The sequence below is a fragment of the Schistocerca piceifrons genome, chromosome 5 (assembly GCF_021461385.2).
Source record: "Schistocerca piceifrons isolate TAMUIC-IGC-003096 chromosome 5, iqSchPice1.1, whole genome shotgun sequence".
In the NCBI taxonomy this organism is placed as follows: domain Eukaryota; kingdom Metazoa; phylum Arthropoda; class Insecta; order Orthoptera; family Acrididae; genus Schistocerca; species Schistocerca piceifrons.
This window is the reverse complement of record NC_060142.1, coordinates 273,706,538-273,724,958: the sequence shown is the minus strand read 5'-3', so window position 1 is coordinate 273,724,958 and position 18,421 is coordinate 273,706,538. Positions and strand designations below refer to the sequence as shown.

The 18,421-nt window shown below is 38.8% G+C and overlaps 1 protein-coding gene across 3 annotated transcripts in view; it reads right to left on the bottom strand.

The window, feature by feature from the left end:
- Window positions 1-18,421, bottom strand: part of LOC124798409 (GATOR complex protein WDR59) — a 283,785-nt gene that overhangs the window by 115,717 nt on the left and 149,647 nt on the right. For all 3 annotated transcript variants that reach the window (XM_047261802.1, XM_047261803.1, XM_047261804.1), the window contains exons 16-17: window positions 12,604-12,798; window positions 4,119-4,245 (exon numbers count right to left, since the gene is read on the bottom strand). In XM_047261802.1, the coding sequence (XP_047117758.1) occupies window positions 4,119-4,245; window positions 12,604-12,798 (322 nt within the window). The remainder of the gene's footprint in view (window positions 1-4,118; window positions 4,246-12,603; window positions 12,799-18,421) is intronic.

The window sequence follows — 18,421 nt, the reverse complement described above, 5'->3', positions numbered from 1 at the left end:
TACTACCTACCATTAAGATTTCCTTTGATGAAATAGGGGCCTATAATTCAGTCCACCAGAATCCCACACCATACTTTCACCAAGCACAGTTTTTGGTGTGCAACTTGATGCAGCCAATATGGATTTTCAGTTGCCCAATATTGCATTTTATGCAAACTAACATTTCCATGGTTCATGAATGTAGCCTCATCAGTATATAAAATCAAATTAATAAATGTGTCATCCCTCTGAATATGAAATTGAGCCCATCGGCAGAATTCATTGTGATGCATACAGTCTGTACCAGTTAATTGTTGGTGAAGACTGATATGGTGAGGATGATATTTATGGTGATGCAGAACACGAACAACACTACTCTGGCTCATGCCAGATTCCCTTACGATTTGACACAAACTAACACAAGGATCTCGAACCACAGTGGCGAGAGTACCAATTACCTTTTCCTCGTTAGTAACTTTTCTTTGGCGGATACGTTTCTGATGCATTAAAGATCCAGTTGTTTTAAATTCATCATCTACATATTTAAATGTACGACGTGTATGGTGAGTACGTTGAGAAAATCTGTCGGTGTGTAAGTCTCTAGCTCTCACTGAATTTTGTTGGCATTCTCCATAAATGAGAAGCATATTGATTTGTTCTTCAAAGGAATACATCATTCACTTTCGCTTGATTTGACATTACTGGTCTTGTCGTTCCTATTAGTGTTGTATTGTGAAACTGACAAATGGTGTTTACGTGTCAATGGCATGTTAGACAGATATGCTGTATTCGATGAATATTTACTATTTGCACGATATATGAGAGAGAATCGTCAGAGCACATGCTTTGATAAATGCCGAAGCAATAAGGAATACTACTCAATCCATGATAAGAAAATTGCAGCACTTCATTGCTACCAATGGTCATTACTTCGAACACCTTCTGTAAATGGACGTTCATGCCACCTTTTTGAAGTTCGTTGACCTTCAAAGACCTTACTGTCACATATCACTGGATTCGTTTCAATATCAGAAAATAAGTGCCAAACTACAGCATCCCATTTAAAAAAAAAAACAAAGTTGATCTTCATATATCTGATGTGACCCTACCTAGCAACAAAAAACCAATGTCATATTATGGCCCCCGTTGTACCATGCAACATTTGTCCCACAAACTTTTCAGCTATTGTCATACTTTCGGAATTATTCTAGGTGGCAATAGTTAGTGACTCACCCTGTATATATTTTACATATGTACAAATTCCATATGCTGATAAAGGAATATAGCTCTTCAGAACTTTAATAATGATCACTATTCCCACACATACTTTGCATCACTTTCAGATGGAAGTTTTAAAAGACTGCTTAGTCTATTAAGCCTGTGTATGCATAATTCTGCAAAGATGAGTCATTTCCATTGTAGACTTTGTAGTTCAGTACTTTAATTGTTTCTAAATGATTACTGAACGAATCTTTGGGACATCATTTGCAGTCCATTAAGAATAACCCATTTTTATCTACTAATATGTGAACAATGAAGAAATTAATGTGACACAAAGTCACACATATTTTTCTCTTTATGTGACTTCTGAAGAGAAATCTGAAGCAAAATTACAGAGGTAGAATTACTTAGCTGTAAAATATTGAAATTTATTTATCAACACTTTGACAGTATGCTAACACTGTCAAAACTATGCCCAGGGGATGAACCTCAGCCTCTAGAGATGCATTTCAGTTTGAGTAAAATTCCTATTTTATGCTGGCTGCTTTATCATTGAATCCTTCTCATGAATCTAATGTCTCAAAATATCGCATGTGGTAATTACATGTTCATAAGATTTTACAGTTGAATCCACTCTAGTCCTGAGCGTGTTTGAGTCTCTTCTCCCTTCTTCATAATTTATTATCATGTCAGTCTAATTTCAGTATTTTGGTATTTTCTTTTACTCTAAAACTGCAGTAGAGTGCCACAGCAGCTGAAGTGTGGCACATGTGGTTAATAGCAATAGCAGTTCAGTCCTTAATATGCAGGTTGAGCGCTTGACTGTTGCTATTATATTGCTATTACATTGAAACTCACAATTATTTTTAAAAAACCTGAAGAAGAAGCTGCAGTGCGGTGTCAGCTCAATGTCAACACTACTGCCCTATTCTCACCACTCTTTCATGTTCTTTAAACACCACAGATTGTATGTGTATATACAATAAAATATCATGATGTAGATACCTCTCTTCTCATCACCACCTTCCTCAGCAACCCCCCCCCCCCTCCCCGCCATTTTACTTTCCTACTCCCACCTCCCTCTATCTATCTATCCATTTATTTCTTATACGCCAACCCTCTGAACTTTTTTCATCTTGTGCAGCCACTGAGTCAATTGTCGAAAACACCTGCTTCACACTATCCCACTACCCACCCCTTACATTGCGCATCCTTCCCTAACCTGCCGTCCACCTGCTCAGGCAACTGCTTTCAATAATTGATATTCAATAATAAAGCTCACTGCTACTATGGGAGAGTGTGTGGGTGTCTGTGGGGTTGTTTGTGTGAACGTGTGTACTTTTGCTAGAAAAGGCAAGAGTTCAGAAGCTAGGGTGAATACCATATTCTGTTACATGTATCTGTGCACCATGCATTGTTCCATTACAGGTGAATGGTTGCCATTTCCTCATTTTACATATTTTTCCATCCAAAAATTTCCATTACTGAACATAAATATTGTGCTTTTGATAGAGAGAAATCAGGATGAATTAAAGAGGAAGGTAAATGAAAAATTAAATGAATAATTCCATCAGGAACTGGAAGAAAGCAGAAAAAGAGGGGGGGAGGGGGGAGACAGCAGCAAGATGAAGATAAAAAAGTAAAAGTATAAATAATGGAGGTTATGTCCTGGAGAATGGCAGGATGTGAGTATCAGTTGGCCAGCCTTCAGAGTTCATGAAAGAGTGTTCTGTTGCGTCCATTCAGAATTGTTCATCTTGTATCATCTCTGAATTGGGGAGGGGAGAGGAGGGGATGGGGGAGGTCAGGAGGGGAGAAGAGGGGAGGAGAGGGGGAGGTGGTGGGGGGAACCCTCTCAACTTTATGTCAGCTCTTTCCTCCTTGATGAAGGAAAACAGGTCCTAAAACCTTAAAAAGTTTTTTAATCATTTCTATCAGCAGTAATTGAAATTTCATCTCCTGAGGTCAAGTAATTGCCAGCCAACATGTCTCTTTGCAATTCCAGTTTTCTCAACTGAAGTTTCCTACAATGTAAAAAGTATACAACCACAGCTGTACGCTTGTTGAACAAACACATGACTTATGAATGTAAATGGTGTAAATACATATTCTTATTTCCCCAATGCACATTCGCGGCACAGAGAGAAATGCCAAGCACACCGGAAATATCCAGCACCTAGGGCAGAATAAACTGCCCAAGAATGAAACACATACAACATGGCTGCCACATCTCACATGCCGCAGCCTGAAAGGATGCATTTTCTCCCTGATGTGACATATTTGACTCTTCTCGTTATATAGTATTATATGATACTGCTTTCTCTCTCACATTTGCTTACTATCCATTATCTATGTTCAGATAACTTCTATACATGCCTAATTTATAATGAAACAATGAAAACTACAGGTTGGAATATCAACAATGTAAGGAAAATGCAGATTACTGCTTACCTTAAAGATGACAAGTTAAGTTGCAGACAGGCACAAATAAAACACAACTACACATATAAGAATGTAGTAGCAATCTATCTTTTCCTTACATTGTTAATTTATAATGTGTATTTTTTTCTCATTCATTTCCATTATGTTATCTACTCCTTGCATCCGATTTTGTAGATTTACTATTTCCTGAGAACTGTTTCTCTGTAATGCTTAAAATTTTGTCTCATAACTGAGCAGATAACCTAAGAAAATGACATACGTGAATCCTAACTTTCTAGCTTCTTTATCTCATATTTCACAAATGCAACAGCAACTACTGCCTGCTGCTTTGAACGATTCTTCATTCAGTTATTAATTTATCACAGGAACCATGATTGACAGCCAGTCTAACTGAGATAACACCAAGTCGGCTTTCAGTTTTTTAGAGATTGATCACTACTTAATGAATAAACTGAAATGAAAGTGGTTATACTTACACTGACATTGACAGACTTGCTTAGATGTTTATGTTTACGAATTTCCTGGCTCTCTGGACGGGTACTAAATATACAGCACAACATAGCTGCTGTCTGAATATCTGACTGTTTAGCATAATGAGCAATTCTGAAAAATTATAGAGAGCAATTAAGAGTTTTTAAAGTACAATGAAACATATAATTTAACTTTAAAAGTAAAAAATTTGAAAAAATTAAAGGGCAAATAAACAACTACATTAATAGGTAGTCTGTACTGACACAGCAATTCTGTTACTAAGATACAACTATTCTTAACACCTTACACAGTGGTTGCTTAAGAGACGAATTTGAAAATGGCAGTATGTTCAGATACTAGGGCTGAATATAAAGTATTGAGAACTATTATTCTGCTCTGAAATGACTTTAATGACAGAGGCACTTATAGTTACATGTCTTCAATGTAATCACCCCTATTATTTATAATCTTCTGCCAAATGTCTGTAACACATCGTATACCATCTCCACTTCTATTTCTGTTGATGTCCCATACTGACTGTCCTACAGCACGGATAATGTCATCTCTGGTGTTGTACTGGATCCCTAGCAGTGGTTCTTCCACTTTGGCAAAGAAATCGTGATCACAGGGACTCACGTCAAACGAGTACAGTGGATGTTCCAGCCTCTCCCACCGCCAGTGGCAGAAGAGATTCTAGACAGCAGCAGCGGTGTGGTATTGTGCATTGTCATGCAGAATGAAATGTTATTGCTTTCACCTAAGCACTAGATGAAGATTGTGTTGCAGGACTGTGCATTTGTAGGCAACATCTACCGTCGCTCTTGGTGGTACAGCGTTGTGCAGTATTACCCCTCAGTGTCATATGTCACCACAATGAACATCACCTTCACAGCACTTTGTGTAGCATGCACTTTCTGTGGACGAGGAGAACAGGGATGCCTCCATTCATTGGATTGGTGTTTCAAGTTTGGTTCATACAAGCGTGAACAGGTTTCCTTAATACTGATGATGCATTGAAAAAGTCATTACTTTTCCTCTCGTACTGGCCCAACAAATCCCGTGCGACAGTACATCAGTGCCATTGTTGCATCTGAGATATTTCATTGGGTATCCAACGGACGGCAATTTTGTGGTACCCAAGAATGTTGTGCAGAATGAGGAGCACAGTTTTGTGGCATACTCCGACTTCTGCTGATAACTCAGGCACAGTTCAGCGGCAATCAGCGTCCAACAAGGAAGCAAGGACCTGTTCCCATGTTGGCTCATCCTGTACAGGGGTGATCCTTTGCAGCATCTCTGCCTAATCTGAACATTTTAATTCACTGTGTGACTGAGCTGTATGGCAACGCTGTGTCACCAGATGCTTCACACAGTCCCTGGAAACATTATTGCATACTCCGACCTCATGTCACTTCAATTTTGAGCCAATAACTTTGCTCTATCTTTGTAAACATGATGTTAGGGTGATTGCACTACTGATATGATGTTCAATGGTCTACACATTGCAGTAGATTGACAGAATATTGTCCTCGCTCACTGTACTAACTCGTCTCACAGGCCTTTATTGTGTCAACACAGATGGCATCTCACTGACTCAGGGATATGATGCTACAGCAGTGTTACCACTACTTTGTATCCACCCCTTGTATTTTTATGAATACACTGCTGGTCAATAACACTGAAACAGCAGGAGCAATTGCAAATAACAAAAGTTTACTTACTGTGTGTGTGTGTGTGTGTGTGTGTGTGTGTGTGTGTGTGTGTGTGTGTGTGTGTGTGTGTGTGTGTGCAGCGGTGGTGGACGAGCGGCTCTAGGCACTTCAGTCTGGAACTGCGCGACCGCTACGGTCGCAGGTTCGCATCCTGCCTCAGGCATGGATGTGTGTGATGTCCTTAGGTTAGTTAGGTTTAACTAGTTCTAAGTTCTAGGGGACTGATGACCCCAGATGTTAAGTCCCATAGTGCTCAGAGCCATTTTGTGTGTGTGTGTGTGTGTGTGTGTGTGTGTGTGTGTGTGTGTGTGTATAGAGTATTAGGAATAATTCATAATTTAATTTTTAGGTGATTTCAGGGAACACAAGTTGTAGAATTTAGTAAACAGAGAAGTGAGAATGGCTGTGACCCAACTGGGTGCCGGGCTGAGACTGGATGAGAAATGCATCACTCCTTTCTGCTCCACTCTGTGCCTGAGTTCATCAGTCACAGTGGCTGGTGAAATGTGATGTGTCATTATCTTGACAATCCACGAGCAGCTGTTTTCATTGAGTGGGAGAACATGCTGGCCAAGGCAACAGCCCAATGTCCTCTGTATCAAGATAGGTTAGGACAGTGTGGGCAATTTATAGTCTCGTGTTAATGAGGGATGTTTCATAACTAATGCACAGATTGATATTACTATGGATTATCTGATGCAACAACAATGGAAAAATTGGCGAGACGTAGAAATGGACCCTGCAGGGGTCTCGGGTACTGTGACTGTTGAACACCAGAGGTCGTACATCAAGATCAAAACTTTATGTGCCAAAAACCTCACAGAAATCCACAGTGTGTTAAGTGAAGTTTGTGGTGAGTTTACAGTGGACTGTGGTACAGCTTCATGTTGGTTTAATCGTTTTTCACGACAGTTGTATGAGCATAGATGAAAATCCAAGACCCGGAAGACCACAAACGTCAAAAGATGAACGAAGTATGAAACTTTTAGCAGATGCTCTTGAAGAATATTGCTGTACTACTTGTAAAGAACTCTCAGAAGAACATATAATTTGAAGAGCAGTAGAAATGTCTGGACATCGCAACCTTGCACAAACAATGATTTGACTGTGAAGATAAAGGATTCTTGTGTCAAATTATCACTATTGATGAAATATGGATTAGAGACTTTGAACCACAGCTGAAATCACAGTCCAATGAGTAGAGAGCTTCAGATTCTCCATGTCCAAAAAAATTTTAACGTGCTCAATCAAAGCTCAAGCAAACGATGATTTTTGCTTACGATCACCAAGCAATCATCATCACAGTCAGAGTTTCATGTGGAACAAGTGGCACAGCAGTGTATTATTGTAACCTCACACAAAATCTGTGCAGAAAAATGCACAAAACCCAACCTCAGTTGCTCGAGTCTGGGCCACTCATTCTCCATGACAATGCTCGTCCACATATTGGCAATGTTGCAGTGCAAAAACTGCACCAATAAGGACGGGAAGTGTTGCTACAACCTCCCTACAGCCCGGACACGAGTCCACCAGACTTCAACTTGTTCTGGAACCTACATGTGGACATCATTATCTTTCTCTGGAAGAGCTTTCTACCACTATTACCTGAGCCATTCAAACTGATGTACAGAAGTGGTGGCCTGTACAGAATAACAGAGCTTCCAAGACATTGGAATTCAGCCACAGAGAAGCAGGGAGATCATATTGAAGGAATGTAAAGAGATATTGGGGAGGGGGGGGGGGGGGGAGGGGGAAGTGTAGATAAAAAAAATAGTATGCTCTTTTTGTGAAATATCCCTTGTATCTTGGTGAATGATAATAGCTGCTGATATACAAATACGACATGTGAGAACTAAACGTTATCATGTTGATCATTCAATGGCATCCCATGCTATTACATCAGCTGTTGGATCCGTATGATGATGAAAAACGTAATCTGGAAACATTTATTCTCCTCAGACCCTTTGCACACAGATATGTCCATTGTGGTGCTGTACTCACAACTGGGACGCATCTGAGAGGATGCAGAAACTATGCACAAAAAAGGAAAGTAAACACATAAATATCTTTTAATGAAAATTATTTCAACAGTGAGAAAGTCAGGATTATTGGACAAGAAAAATAATTATTTTTGTTGTTATTTGGCATTTAGCAAAAAAAATAAAGCTAAAAGGCGCTATTTACTATGTTCTACATACTGTCTGATGTTTTTGCAAGATGTATTTTCTTGAGCAAACATCTGAATATGTTCTGAAATGTTTGGATGACACTTGTCCCATTCTTTCAGTTCTCATGAGTGTGAACAGTTTACCACACAACTGTGACAAGAACTTCCACTATTTATTCTGCTTCGGTCATTAATAAATTCTATTGTCACTGCTTAGTTCTACATTTTGTTACTATATTTCTATTTTTCCATAAAAAGGATGGTCACTCATAACCTCACTTTCACCATTCAGATGCCAAACTGTACAGCACACAGCTCTTACAAGAACGGAAATTTTGGTGCTGATGTGTAAATGAAAATGATTACTTAAAACAGATGAGACTCAGTATGGCAATAAAATAAAAGTGGAGCTGCAGTAGATGCACTTGTCCCGAGTAGGCAATTGAGACAAGAAAGATGACTGTGTAAAAGGGGCTTTACTGACTGACTCCATACTCGTATGACAGTGGTAGGGTCCTGAACAGTGCAAACAGCAATATTGAAGAACAATAAACTGTAGCCTCAACAGGCAACGATCCTTTTGCTGTCTAATTCCAACACATGCTAATAGATGTTTTTTTCTTATTACATGAGGCAAAACAATCAAAATTTAAACACAATTTCTGAATGAGATGACCACTGCATAATCTTTCCTTATATACAAAATGCAGATGGCGTTACTCTTACCTACTTTGTGCGGTTGATCTGAAATGCTAATTATTGGTATACTTAAGCACATAGAATACTTCATGTCACTCTAATATTTGTATTTGTTGTATGATTATTTCATGGCAGTAAGTTTTAATGACCAGCACTGCATTTCCACTCTATATTTGTATAATTAACAATATCTAATTGTGAAGATCATCTCCTGTGGGGCCATTATCAGTTGATGATACCACCTAAAGCTATCCACAGGATGGGGGAAAAAAAAATTAGACATGCAGAATTTTAGAGTGCCTAGAGCAGATAACAACAAACACCTTTTTAATGTTATGAAAATGTTGAAGGTTAACTGCTTCCCTGTTTGTGGACCACAAAAGTCTTGATGCTACTGATGTTCAGAAATGGTCATCAAATGGCGTGAGTGCTAGTGGCCTTGTGATGTTGAATACACTGTTCTCATCTGATCACCAAAGTTAAGCAATGTCAGGTCCGGTTAGTGCTTGGATAGAAGACCACAACAGTATGCAGGTTGCAACTGGGCTCACGGAAATGCAAGTCGCCAATGTGGCATCTAACTGAAATACCTGCACCAGGCCGTTGAACCGTAGAACACGATCATCATTATTAACTGCCATGTTATGAGTATTATTTTACACATGCTGCTGAAAATGTCAAACACTCACATTAATACATAACTGGCACCTGTGTGTTAATGATTGTTGCTGCCCCCCCTCCTCTTCTCCACTCCTACGTAACCTCCTCTTCTCAGAGTGGCACTTGCACATACGTCCTCAATTATTTGCTAGATGTACTCCAATATAGGTCTTCCCCTACAGTTTTTACTGTCTACAGCTCCCTCTCATACCATGGAGGTTATTCCCTGATTCCTAAACAAGTGTCCTACCATCCTATCCCTTCTTCTCATCAGTGTTTTCTGTAAGTTCCTTTCTTCACTGATTCCTCATTCTTTATTTTATCAGTCCACCCGATTTTCAACATTCTTCTGTAGCACCAAATCTCAAACACTTCGATTCTCTTCCATTCTGGTTTGCCACTATCCACGATTCACTAACATGAGATGCTGTGCTCCAAATGTAGGTTCTCAGAAATTTCTTTCTCAAATTAAAGGCTACGCTTGATCTCTTGTCCAGGAATGCCTGTGCTAGTCTCCTTTTTATATCATCCTTGTTTCATCCATCATGGGTTACTTTGCTTTCAAGGTAGCAGAATGCCTTAACTTTGCCTGCTTCACGATTTTGATATTAAATTTCTAACTATTCTCATTTCTGCTACTTCTCATTACTTTCATATTTTTCTGGTTTATTCTTGATCCATTTTGTGTACTCATTAGACTGTTCATTCCATTAAAAAGATCCTATAATTCTTCTTCACCTTCACCGAGATTAGCAATGTCAACAGTCAGTCTTATCATCAATATCCTTTCATCCTGAATTCTAATCCTAAACTTGAACTTTTCTTTTAGTTCCATCATTGCCTCTTTGATGTATAGATCGAACAATAGGTGCAAAAGACTACATCCCTGTCTTACACCCTTTTTAATCCGAGCACTTCATTCTTGGTCTTCGTATCCTAACTTTCCTCTCGGTTCTTGTACATCTTGTGTACGACCCGTCTTCTCCTATAGCTTACTCCTATTTTCCTTAGAATTACAGACATATGGTTGGAAATGATTGTCTAACATACACAAAACAAACAGATGTTTCATGAACAATGGCTGCACCTTCACCCACATGAGTAACCAGGTCTTCTGGAGTGTCTTGTACTCCAAACATTTCACCTCTCCTCTGCACACACAAAAATCCATAGAAGTGAGGTCGGAAACATGTTGTGGCCATGGTATAATGAACCTGAACAATGAAAGAAAACAAAGGGAGGGCTGGACCAATACTGTACCCATCACATTCTCCCGACCTCACTTGCTCCACACCAGAAAAGCTGGTTGTCCATTTGGCTACAGCTGCAGCCACTGTTTGTGAAATACCTGTTTCTTCAAGCATGTTATGTAGTCAGTGACACGCTGGTGTGAGTTTGCATTAATGTAAACCGACAACATTATCAGCAACATCTCCAAAAAACAGTATTCATATCACAGTAGTTTTCACACTGTCTTTGAATATCACTAGCGACAAAACCTTGATGGAACCTTAGCGGACAAACGGTGCACCTATGACATTTTTATCACATAAAGAAAGGTTTCTTTTTATCTCTTCTAAAGCTCAAAAATTTTGTATATGTAATTTGTTTACATCCTGTGCACTGTAATTTAATACAAATTTTGTTGGTAGAGCAATTCAAGAAGAAGCAAAAATTGTGTCTTTCATCAGTGATGAAGAGATCAGGGTGTGACCATGACACTTTGCCATGGTTTTTGTACTCTCAGGGTTTGCATCACATAACCAGAACATATTTTTTACAAAGAAAATTCCCTGATACAGTTTTAAATTAATTTAACATTCAGTTTCAGCATATGATATGTACCTAACCTCAAAACCTGTCATTTTAATCAAGGCTTTGGGGCGGAAGGCTAAACACTCTACAAGTCTTGTTAGTCTTAGAATATAACTGTTTAATAATATTTACTCTTACAAAATCTGTGTTTACAGCTCACGATTTGATAATTAATATATGCTTCTAGGTATAAGAATACGGTTTTCAGCTGGTGTATAGGACCTCTACAACTAGGAGATATTTTATGTTAACAGGAACCCAAGGAGTATTATGTTGTACTGTAAAAAGTGTAAGCCTGTATGACCAATGGCATGGCACAATTTGAAAGCATGTTTGCAGAAAGCAAGGAAAATAATACATTATGTGAAAAAACTCAGTTTCTGAGAAGAATATTAAATAGATGAGCCGTAAACATTAGAGAAAAAAAACATAAGAGGTACATTAAAACAGAAAAAGCAGAGGGCACATACAGATATAAGTTAGAGAAAATAAAATTACCGAGTTAGTTGGGTATCTAATAAGATGTGCTGAAAGCTCAAATCAAATGACTGAGACAGGAATACATATTCTTTTGATGTTGAAGTGCCTGCAACAGTTCTGACCACTTACGCAGGCAGTACAGTGGATGCTCACAACATTCCGTTTTAAAATTAAAACAACTAAGCAACTGAGTATTGTCCTTGAAGGAATATTGTTGTGTGTTCTGGATTTAACAGCAAACAACTTTTAAGTTACTAATTCATTTTTCTGACTGCAATTATTTCATGTCTTTCTATGTTATTTACAAGTGTAACTTAACCTTTGTTTATCTTCTCTCATTTTACAATATCATTATCCTTAATGATGGCTATTCAAGATCAAAGACAAACCAAGGTTTACTACATTTTGGCACAGGAGGGATAAGTCTTAAGAGATGGGGAAATAACTTTCATGCACAAAGAATCTTGCAATGTTACATGTAAATAAAATGGGTTTAAATAAATGAATGTGCATAAACAAATTTTGGCAATCAGTAGTAAAGTAATAAAGTCCACACAAGAAGTTTTGCTATTAATAATAACTCATGCAAAAGATGAATCTCAACTAATATTCCATTATTCTTAACAATTTTACAAACTCTTTTTTTTTTGCCTTGAGCCACAATTTACTCAAAAACAACTTGTACAATCCCAGAACTTTCTCTTCACATTGTTCAAAAAGTGAGACATCGAAGTAGTGCATCGAATATGGCAGCAGTAGCCCACAAGCAACATTCATGTAATGGGAAACATAACTAGAATTTATAAGATGTGAATAGGGAAAAGAGGCACATACTAATTAATAGTTACAGCAAATATCCATTACAAAAAAATCTATTGCCAAGAGTACTAGTACCGCCACCACCACCAAAGCCCCCACCACCACTTCCTGTAAGTTCAGATTTTTCTTAGAGCTTACAAGGATTCCACCAATTGCCTTCCAAATGGATGATGTGACCAGGGAACATCGTCTTCCTGTTCTGAAGGTCCCACCATTGCTGGAGTTGCAGCTAGTCCTGCTAAGGACCAGGTCTGCACCAAATCTCTCCGCCCTACAGATGCAGCAACGGAAGAATTGTGTTGGCATACAGCTGGCACATCATGAGAACCAAGTCTTGAAAACAGAATACACATACGATTAGTAAATTAAGGTATTAGAACCCATGAACCATTTTATGTATAATCATCTACATACACTGTGAAGTCAATTAAAAAATATTCAGCAATATAATTCTACAACAACAAGGTATGTTTTTTTCTTTTTTCTTTCCTAACAGCACTCATATAAGTGAAAAATAAGTTACATCATTGGTCATATTCCTTGGTAAAATGGTAGGTATATGGCTGGTTGGCATGAGAGCATATTATCTCTAATCACTCCTAATACAGCACAGTTGTGCTCGAGCCAATCTTCAGGCTGGTAAGAGTTTTAATTTAACTTCTAAGTTCTGGATACAATGCCACATGTTTATGTCTCCCAACATCTTACAGATTATGAAAGTTCGAGTGTTTATCCATTCACTTACTCTGTAACCCAAAATATTTGTTTCGAGAAAGTCAAAAAAGGTGGGAACTAAGAGGAAGAGAGATAAAAAGAGAGATTTGCATTACTTTTAGGACTGTCTGGCACTGCATTCATTCTCTTGAAAAAAAGTGTGTGTGATTATACAGGGTGAGTCAGGAGGAAATGTACATACTGTGAGAGGTGCGTAGAATCCAAATATACGAGGGGCGTTTGAAAAGTACATGCAAAAATAAAAACTACTTACGTGTTTGGGGTAAACCTTTTTTTTTTTGACATAATCTCCTTTTAGACTTATACACTTCCTCCAATGCTGTTCTAATTTGTTGATCCTTCTGAATAGTAGGAATTGTCCAAGTCTGCAAAACAGTTATTAGCTGCTGCAATCACCTCCTTGTTTGAAAAAATCTTTGTCCCGCCAGCCATTTCTTTAAATTGGGGAATAAAAAGTAGTCCGAGGGAGCAACTCTGGAGAATAGGGGGATGGGAAACGAGTTAGAATCCTATTTCCATTAATTTTGCGACCACAACTGGTGAGGTGTGTGCTGGTGCATTGTCGTGATGGAAAAAGGGCTTTTTTGCGGTCCAATGCTGGCGTTTTGCTTGCAGCTCGATTTTCAAATGGTCCAATAATGATGAAAAACATTCACCTGTAATAGTTTTACCCTTTTCCAGATAGTCTATGTGGATTATCCCTTGCGACTCCCAAAAGACAGTCGCCATAACCTTTCCGACCGAAGGAATGGTCTTCGCCTTTTTTGGTGCAAATTCTCCCTTGGTAACCCATTGTTTAGATTGTAGTTTGGTCTCAGCAGTATAGTAATGTATCCATGTTTCATCCACAGTGACAAAACGATGCTTAAAGTTCTGCGGATTCTTCCCATCCTTGCAACACTTCACATGATTCTGTTTTTGGTCAAGTATGAGCAATCGCAGAACCCATTTTGCGGATAGCTTTCTCATGTCCAAATCTTTATGCAAAATATTATGTACCCATTCATTCAAGATGCCCACAGCACTAGCAATCTCATGCACATTAATTCTTCTGTCATCCACCACCATATCATGGATTTTATCAATGATTTCTGGAGTCGTAACCTCCACAGGGCATCCAGAACGTTCAGCATCACTTATGCCCATATGGCCACTCTGAAAATATTGAAACTACTTATAAACCGTTCTAATCAAAGGTGCAGAGTCACCATAACATTTATCAAGCTCCTCCTTAGTCTCCTTAGGCATTTTGCCTTTCATAAAGTAATGTTTAATCACCACACGAAATACTTTTTTGTCCATTTTTTGACAATCACTCGACTTCCTTGATTCACACAAATACCAAACACAAAGAAATAGACCAATATGGCTGAAACTTGGTGTGTGTTCTTTCCAAAGATGCTAGTAACTGAACATGACCTCGATACAGCCAGTGGTGCCATCTCTCAGACTTTGAACAGACTTTTCAAATGCCCCTCGTACCTTTCAAAATGTTTTAGCACATACCATTTTTGTGTTTTTAAAGGTTTTTTTTTTTTCTTATTCAGTATTTCGCTTTTTGCTGTTCTTCTGTTTTGATGTTTAACTGTCTGTTTTTTGATTTGCAGAGGAGAGCTAGAAGATCTACAGATTGTCAGTAAATGGTTGGTGTGGTAATCCAGTGGTGTGAAAGAGACCCTCAGTGAGTGTTTCCTGTGAAAGATAGTGCAAACTTTTTGTGTTTAAAACTTACACTAAGAAAAATGGCAACTAGTAAATCTCGTTGCTGTCCAAACCACCCTGACAACTTTTGTTATGTGTGTGGGAAATTCACTTCAAAAGCCCAAAGATTTGGTTAAGAAGGCATATAAACTGTGTTTTGATTGTCCTGTTGGTGATCAAGATAAAAATTTTGCACCTCATATTGCCTGCATAACCTGTTCTACAACCTTAACCGAGTGGTTGACAGGAAAAATGCCGAGCAATGCCATTCACTGAACCAATGGTGTGGTGTGAGCCTAAACACCATTATTCAGACTGTTACTTCTGTCTTGCAAATACAATATTTTGGGACATTCAAGCAAAACTAGATGTAAAATAACGCATCCGAATGTATCTTCAGGTCATTTGCCTGTGCCCCATGATGAGGAGTTGCCTGTTCCTGTCTGTAACTTGAAAGCCACGGAACCACACATCATGTCAAGTGAATCAGAAAGTATTAAACACATAGAAGTCAATATAATGACACTTCACCTCAGCTCTTTAATCAAAAAGAATTGAACGACTTGGTTTGCGATCTAAAGGTTTCAAAACAGCAAGCTGAATTCTTGGGGTCGAGACTGCAACAACAGAACCATCTAGCACCAGGAACAAAAATTTCCTGTTTCAGATCAAAAGGTGCTTCCTTCGCTCAATATTTCGATATGCAGTGATGTCTATGGTATGATGATGCAGCTAGGTGTACAACATAATCCACAGGAGTCACAACTATTATTGACTCCAGTAAAATCAGCTTGAAAGCAGTACTACTGCATAATGGCGATGCATATCCATCAGTACCTTTGGCTTACGCAGTAGACATGAAAGAAACTTATGAGACCATGGCTTTGCTGCTGGAGGCAATCAAATATAATGGCAGCTTTGCTGCGATTTAAAAGTTGTTGTGCTTCTTACAGGTTTACAGGCTGGATTCACAAAATACTGCTGCTTTTTGTGCCTTTGGAACAACTGTTACACCAAGAACCACTATACAATCAAGGAATGGCCTATAAGGAAGTCATATGTTCCAAGAAACCCAAATATGAACAATACCCTACTGGTTGAGCCTGATAAAATCATTTTGCCTCCCCTTCTTAACAAGTCAGGCCTTATCAAAAACTTTGTAAAAGCTCTGGATAAAGAAGGTGAGGTCTTCAATCACTTAAAATAAAAGTTTCCCAAATTAAGTGAGGCAAAGCTAAAAGAGGGTATATTTGTTGGACCACAAATAAGAAAACAACTGAAAGATTCAACCTTTGATACCAAACTCACAGATATCCATTTAGCTTCTTGGTCTTCTTTTAAAGCAATTTTGAAGGGCTTTCTGGGCACCAGAAAAGACAGAAATTATGTTACCATTGTGTAGAATGTCGCTTAAAATTCACTTTTTACATTCTCACCTTCATTTCTTCTGGGTAAATTTGGGAGCTGTAAGCGATGAGCATGGTGAATGCTTTTGCCAAGACATTCTTACCATGGAACACTGTTACTGAGGCCACTGGAACCCTTCAATGATAGATGATTACTGCTGGGGTCTTGTTAGGGAGAGTGATGAAACAGCAAACAAAAGAAGAGCTCCGTCGTCGCATTTTTCAAAAACCAAAGACGATTAAAGGTGACAACATCTTCTGAACTAATTTGGACCTTTTATTGGCATCATGTCCATATATACATATAACATAGCATTGATTTCAAATGTTTTGAATGTGTATTTTTGTTTGACTTAATTGTGTCAATTTTCGCCACCACCATTTTTTTATTCTGCTGTGTATCTAGGAAATGTGATGTCATAGAGAAAAAAATGATTTTACCAGTGTATTCACCACCCCAAAATTAGGTAAATCCACCCATTTACAAACCAGATGCAGACAAAAGTTTAAATTTGTTAACTAGTGTAATGTGATAACTTACATGAAATCCAGTAGTGATACCAATGAAGAGTATTTTGTTTAAGTTTTATACATGTCTGCATCAGATTACAAATTTCCAGTAATTACTAATTTTTATAGCTTTGTAACGAGTTCATCATCATGTTAAAGGCTAAGCGTTGTCACTATAGGCACATTTCCTTTCTCCAGCTTCACTTTTCAGCATTTGATAGGCTTTGTACAATAGCATCATATGGGTTCCATTTTCAACCTGTAGCTATGCCTTTAAAAATATTTATTATCCATTCACTATACCCCAGAATTCGGCTTATAAGGTTTATATTCACCTTATATTTGCCTGAGAAGTTGACCTCCATTTATTTTAGCATCCCCTGACCTTCTCCCCTCCATACAGCCTTTTTTTGTGCCTCCTCTAAGACTGTTACACTCTTAAAGTCCTGTCATCTGTGTGTAATAATAAGTACCTCACAGTCATACACCATTCTCATGTATACTCAGTATAATAAATTGTCCAAAGAAATAGTAGGGGAGAGAGGGGGAAGGAGGATGGGTACAGGGAGAGGGATGGATGGATGGAGGGAGGGAGGGAGGGAGGGAGGGAGGGAGGGAGGGAGGGAGGTGGAGGGAGGGAGAGGGAGGAGGGAGTGAGTGAGTGGGGAGTGGAGGGGAGAGAGGGAGGAGGGAGGAGAGAGTGGGACAGAGGGGGATGGGGAGGGGGAAGGAGGGGGAGGGAAATGGGGAGTGGGGAGGGGACAGAGCGAGGAGGGAGAGGGGGAGGAGAGAGAGGGGGGAGGGGGAGGGAGAGAGGGGGATGAGGGGGGAGGGGGAGGTAGGGGAGAGGGGAGAGAGGAGGGGAGAGAGGGAGAGAGGGGGAGGGAGAGGGAGGGAGGGAGAGAGAGAGAGGGAGAGAGAGAGAGAGAGAGATGAGAGAGAGAGAGTTAAAAACAACACATAAAATTTAAAAAAATAAATCTGTCATTACACAACATATTTTCAGAGTATAACGCATGTAACTGGAAAAATTGTATGCCCAAAGATTCACAATGCTAACTTCCTTTCACTATCCTGAGCTCAATATTCCCTTCATTATGAGGAATGCTGACTCAGTTGTTGAGATGGATCAAGAGGAATGCAGAAAGAATGTGATGGAGGGGAAGAGATGTTTGTGTAGTGCATGCAGAGTGTGCAATGGGGTGAAGTGACTCGTGATGAGATGCGAATAAATAGTGTAAATTAGTTTTGGGATCAATTACATCCCCAAATTATTGTACACCAGCATGTTTGTGAACTGTTTAATTACGTTTTTGTTACATTAAGGGCATGTCTAATACTGATGTAAAATGATCTGAAGATGAAAAACAACTGTCAAACTAATATTGACATTTGTGTTACTGCTAGCTTGTGATATTTTTATCAACTGCCAGATCTCTTTTCTGTAAAGAGACACCCAACAAGCCAATAAACATAAGCTTTAGAGACTGCTCTTCATGCCTCATGTTTCACATATCTACTTGCTAAGAGACTTTCCTTGCCCTGAAACAAATTCTTAGCTAGAAGTGTTTGTTTTCTAAGTTACTTCCCTGCTCCCGTATTTA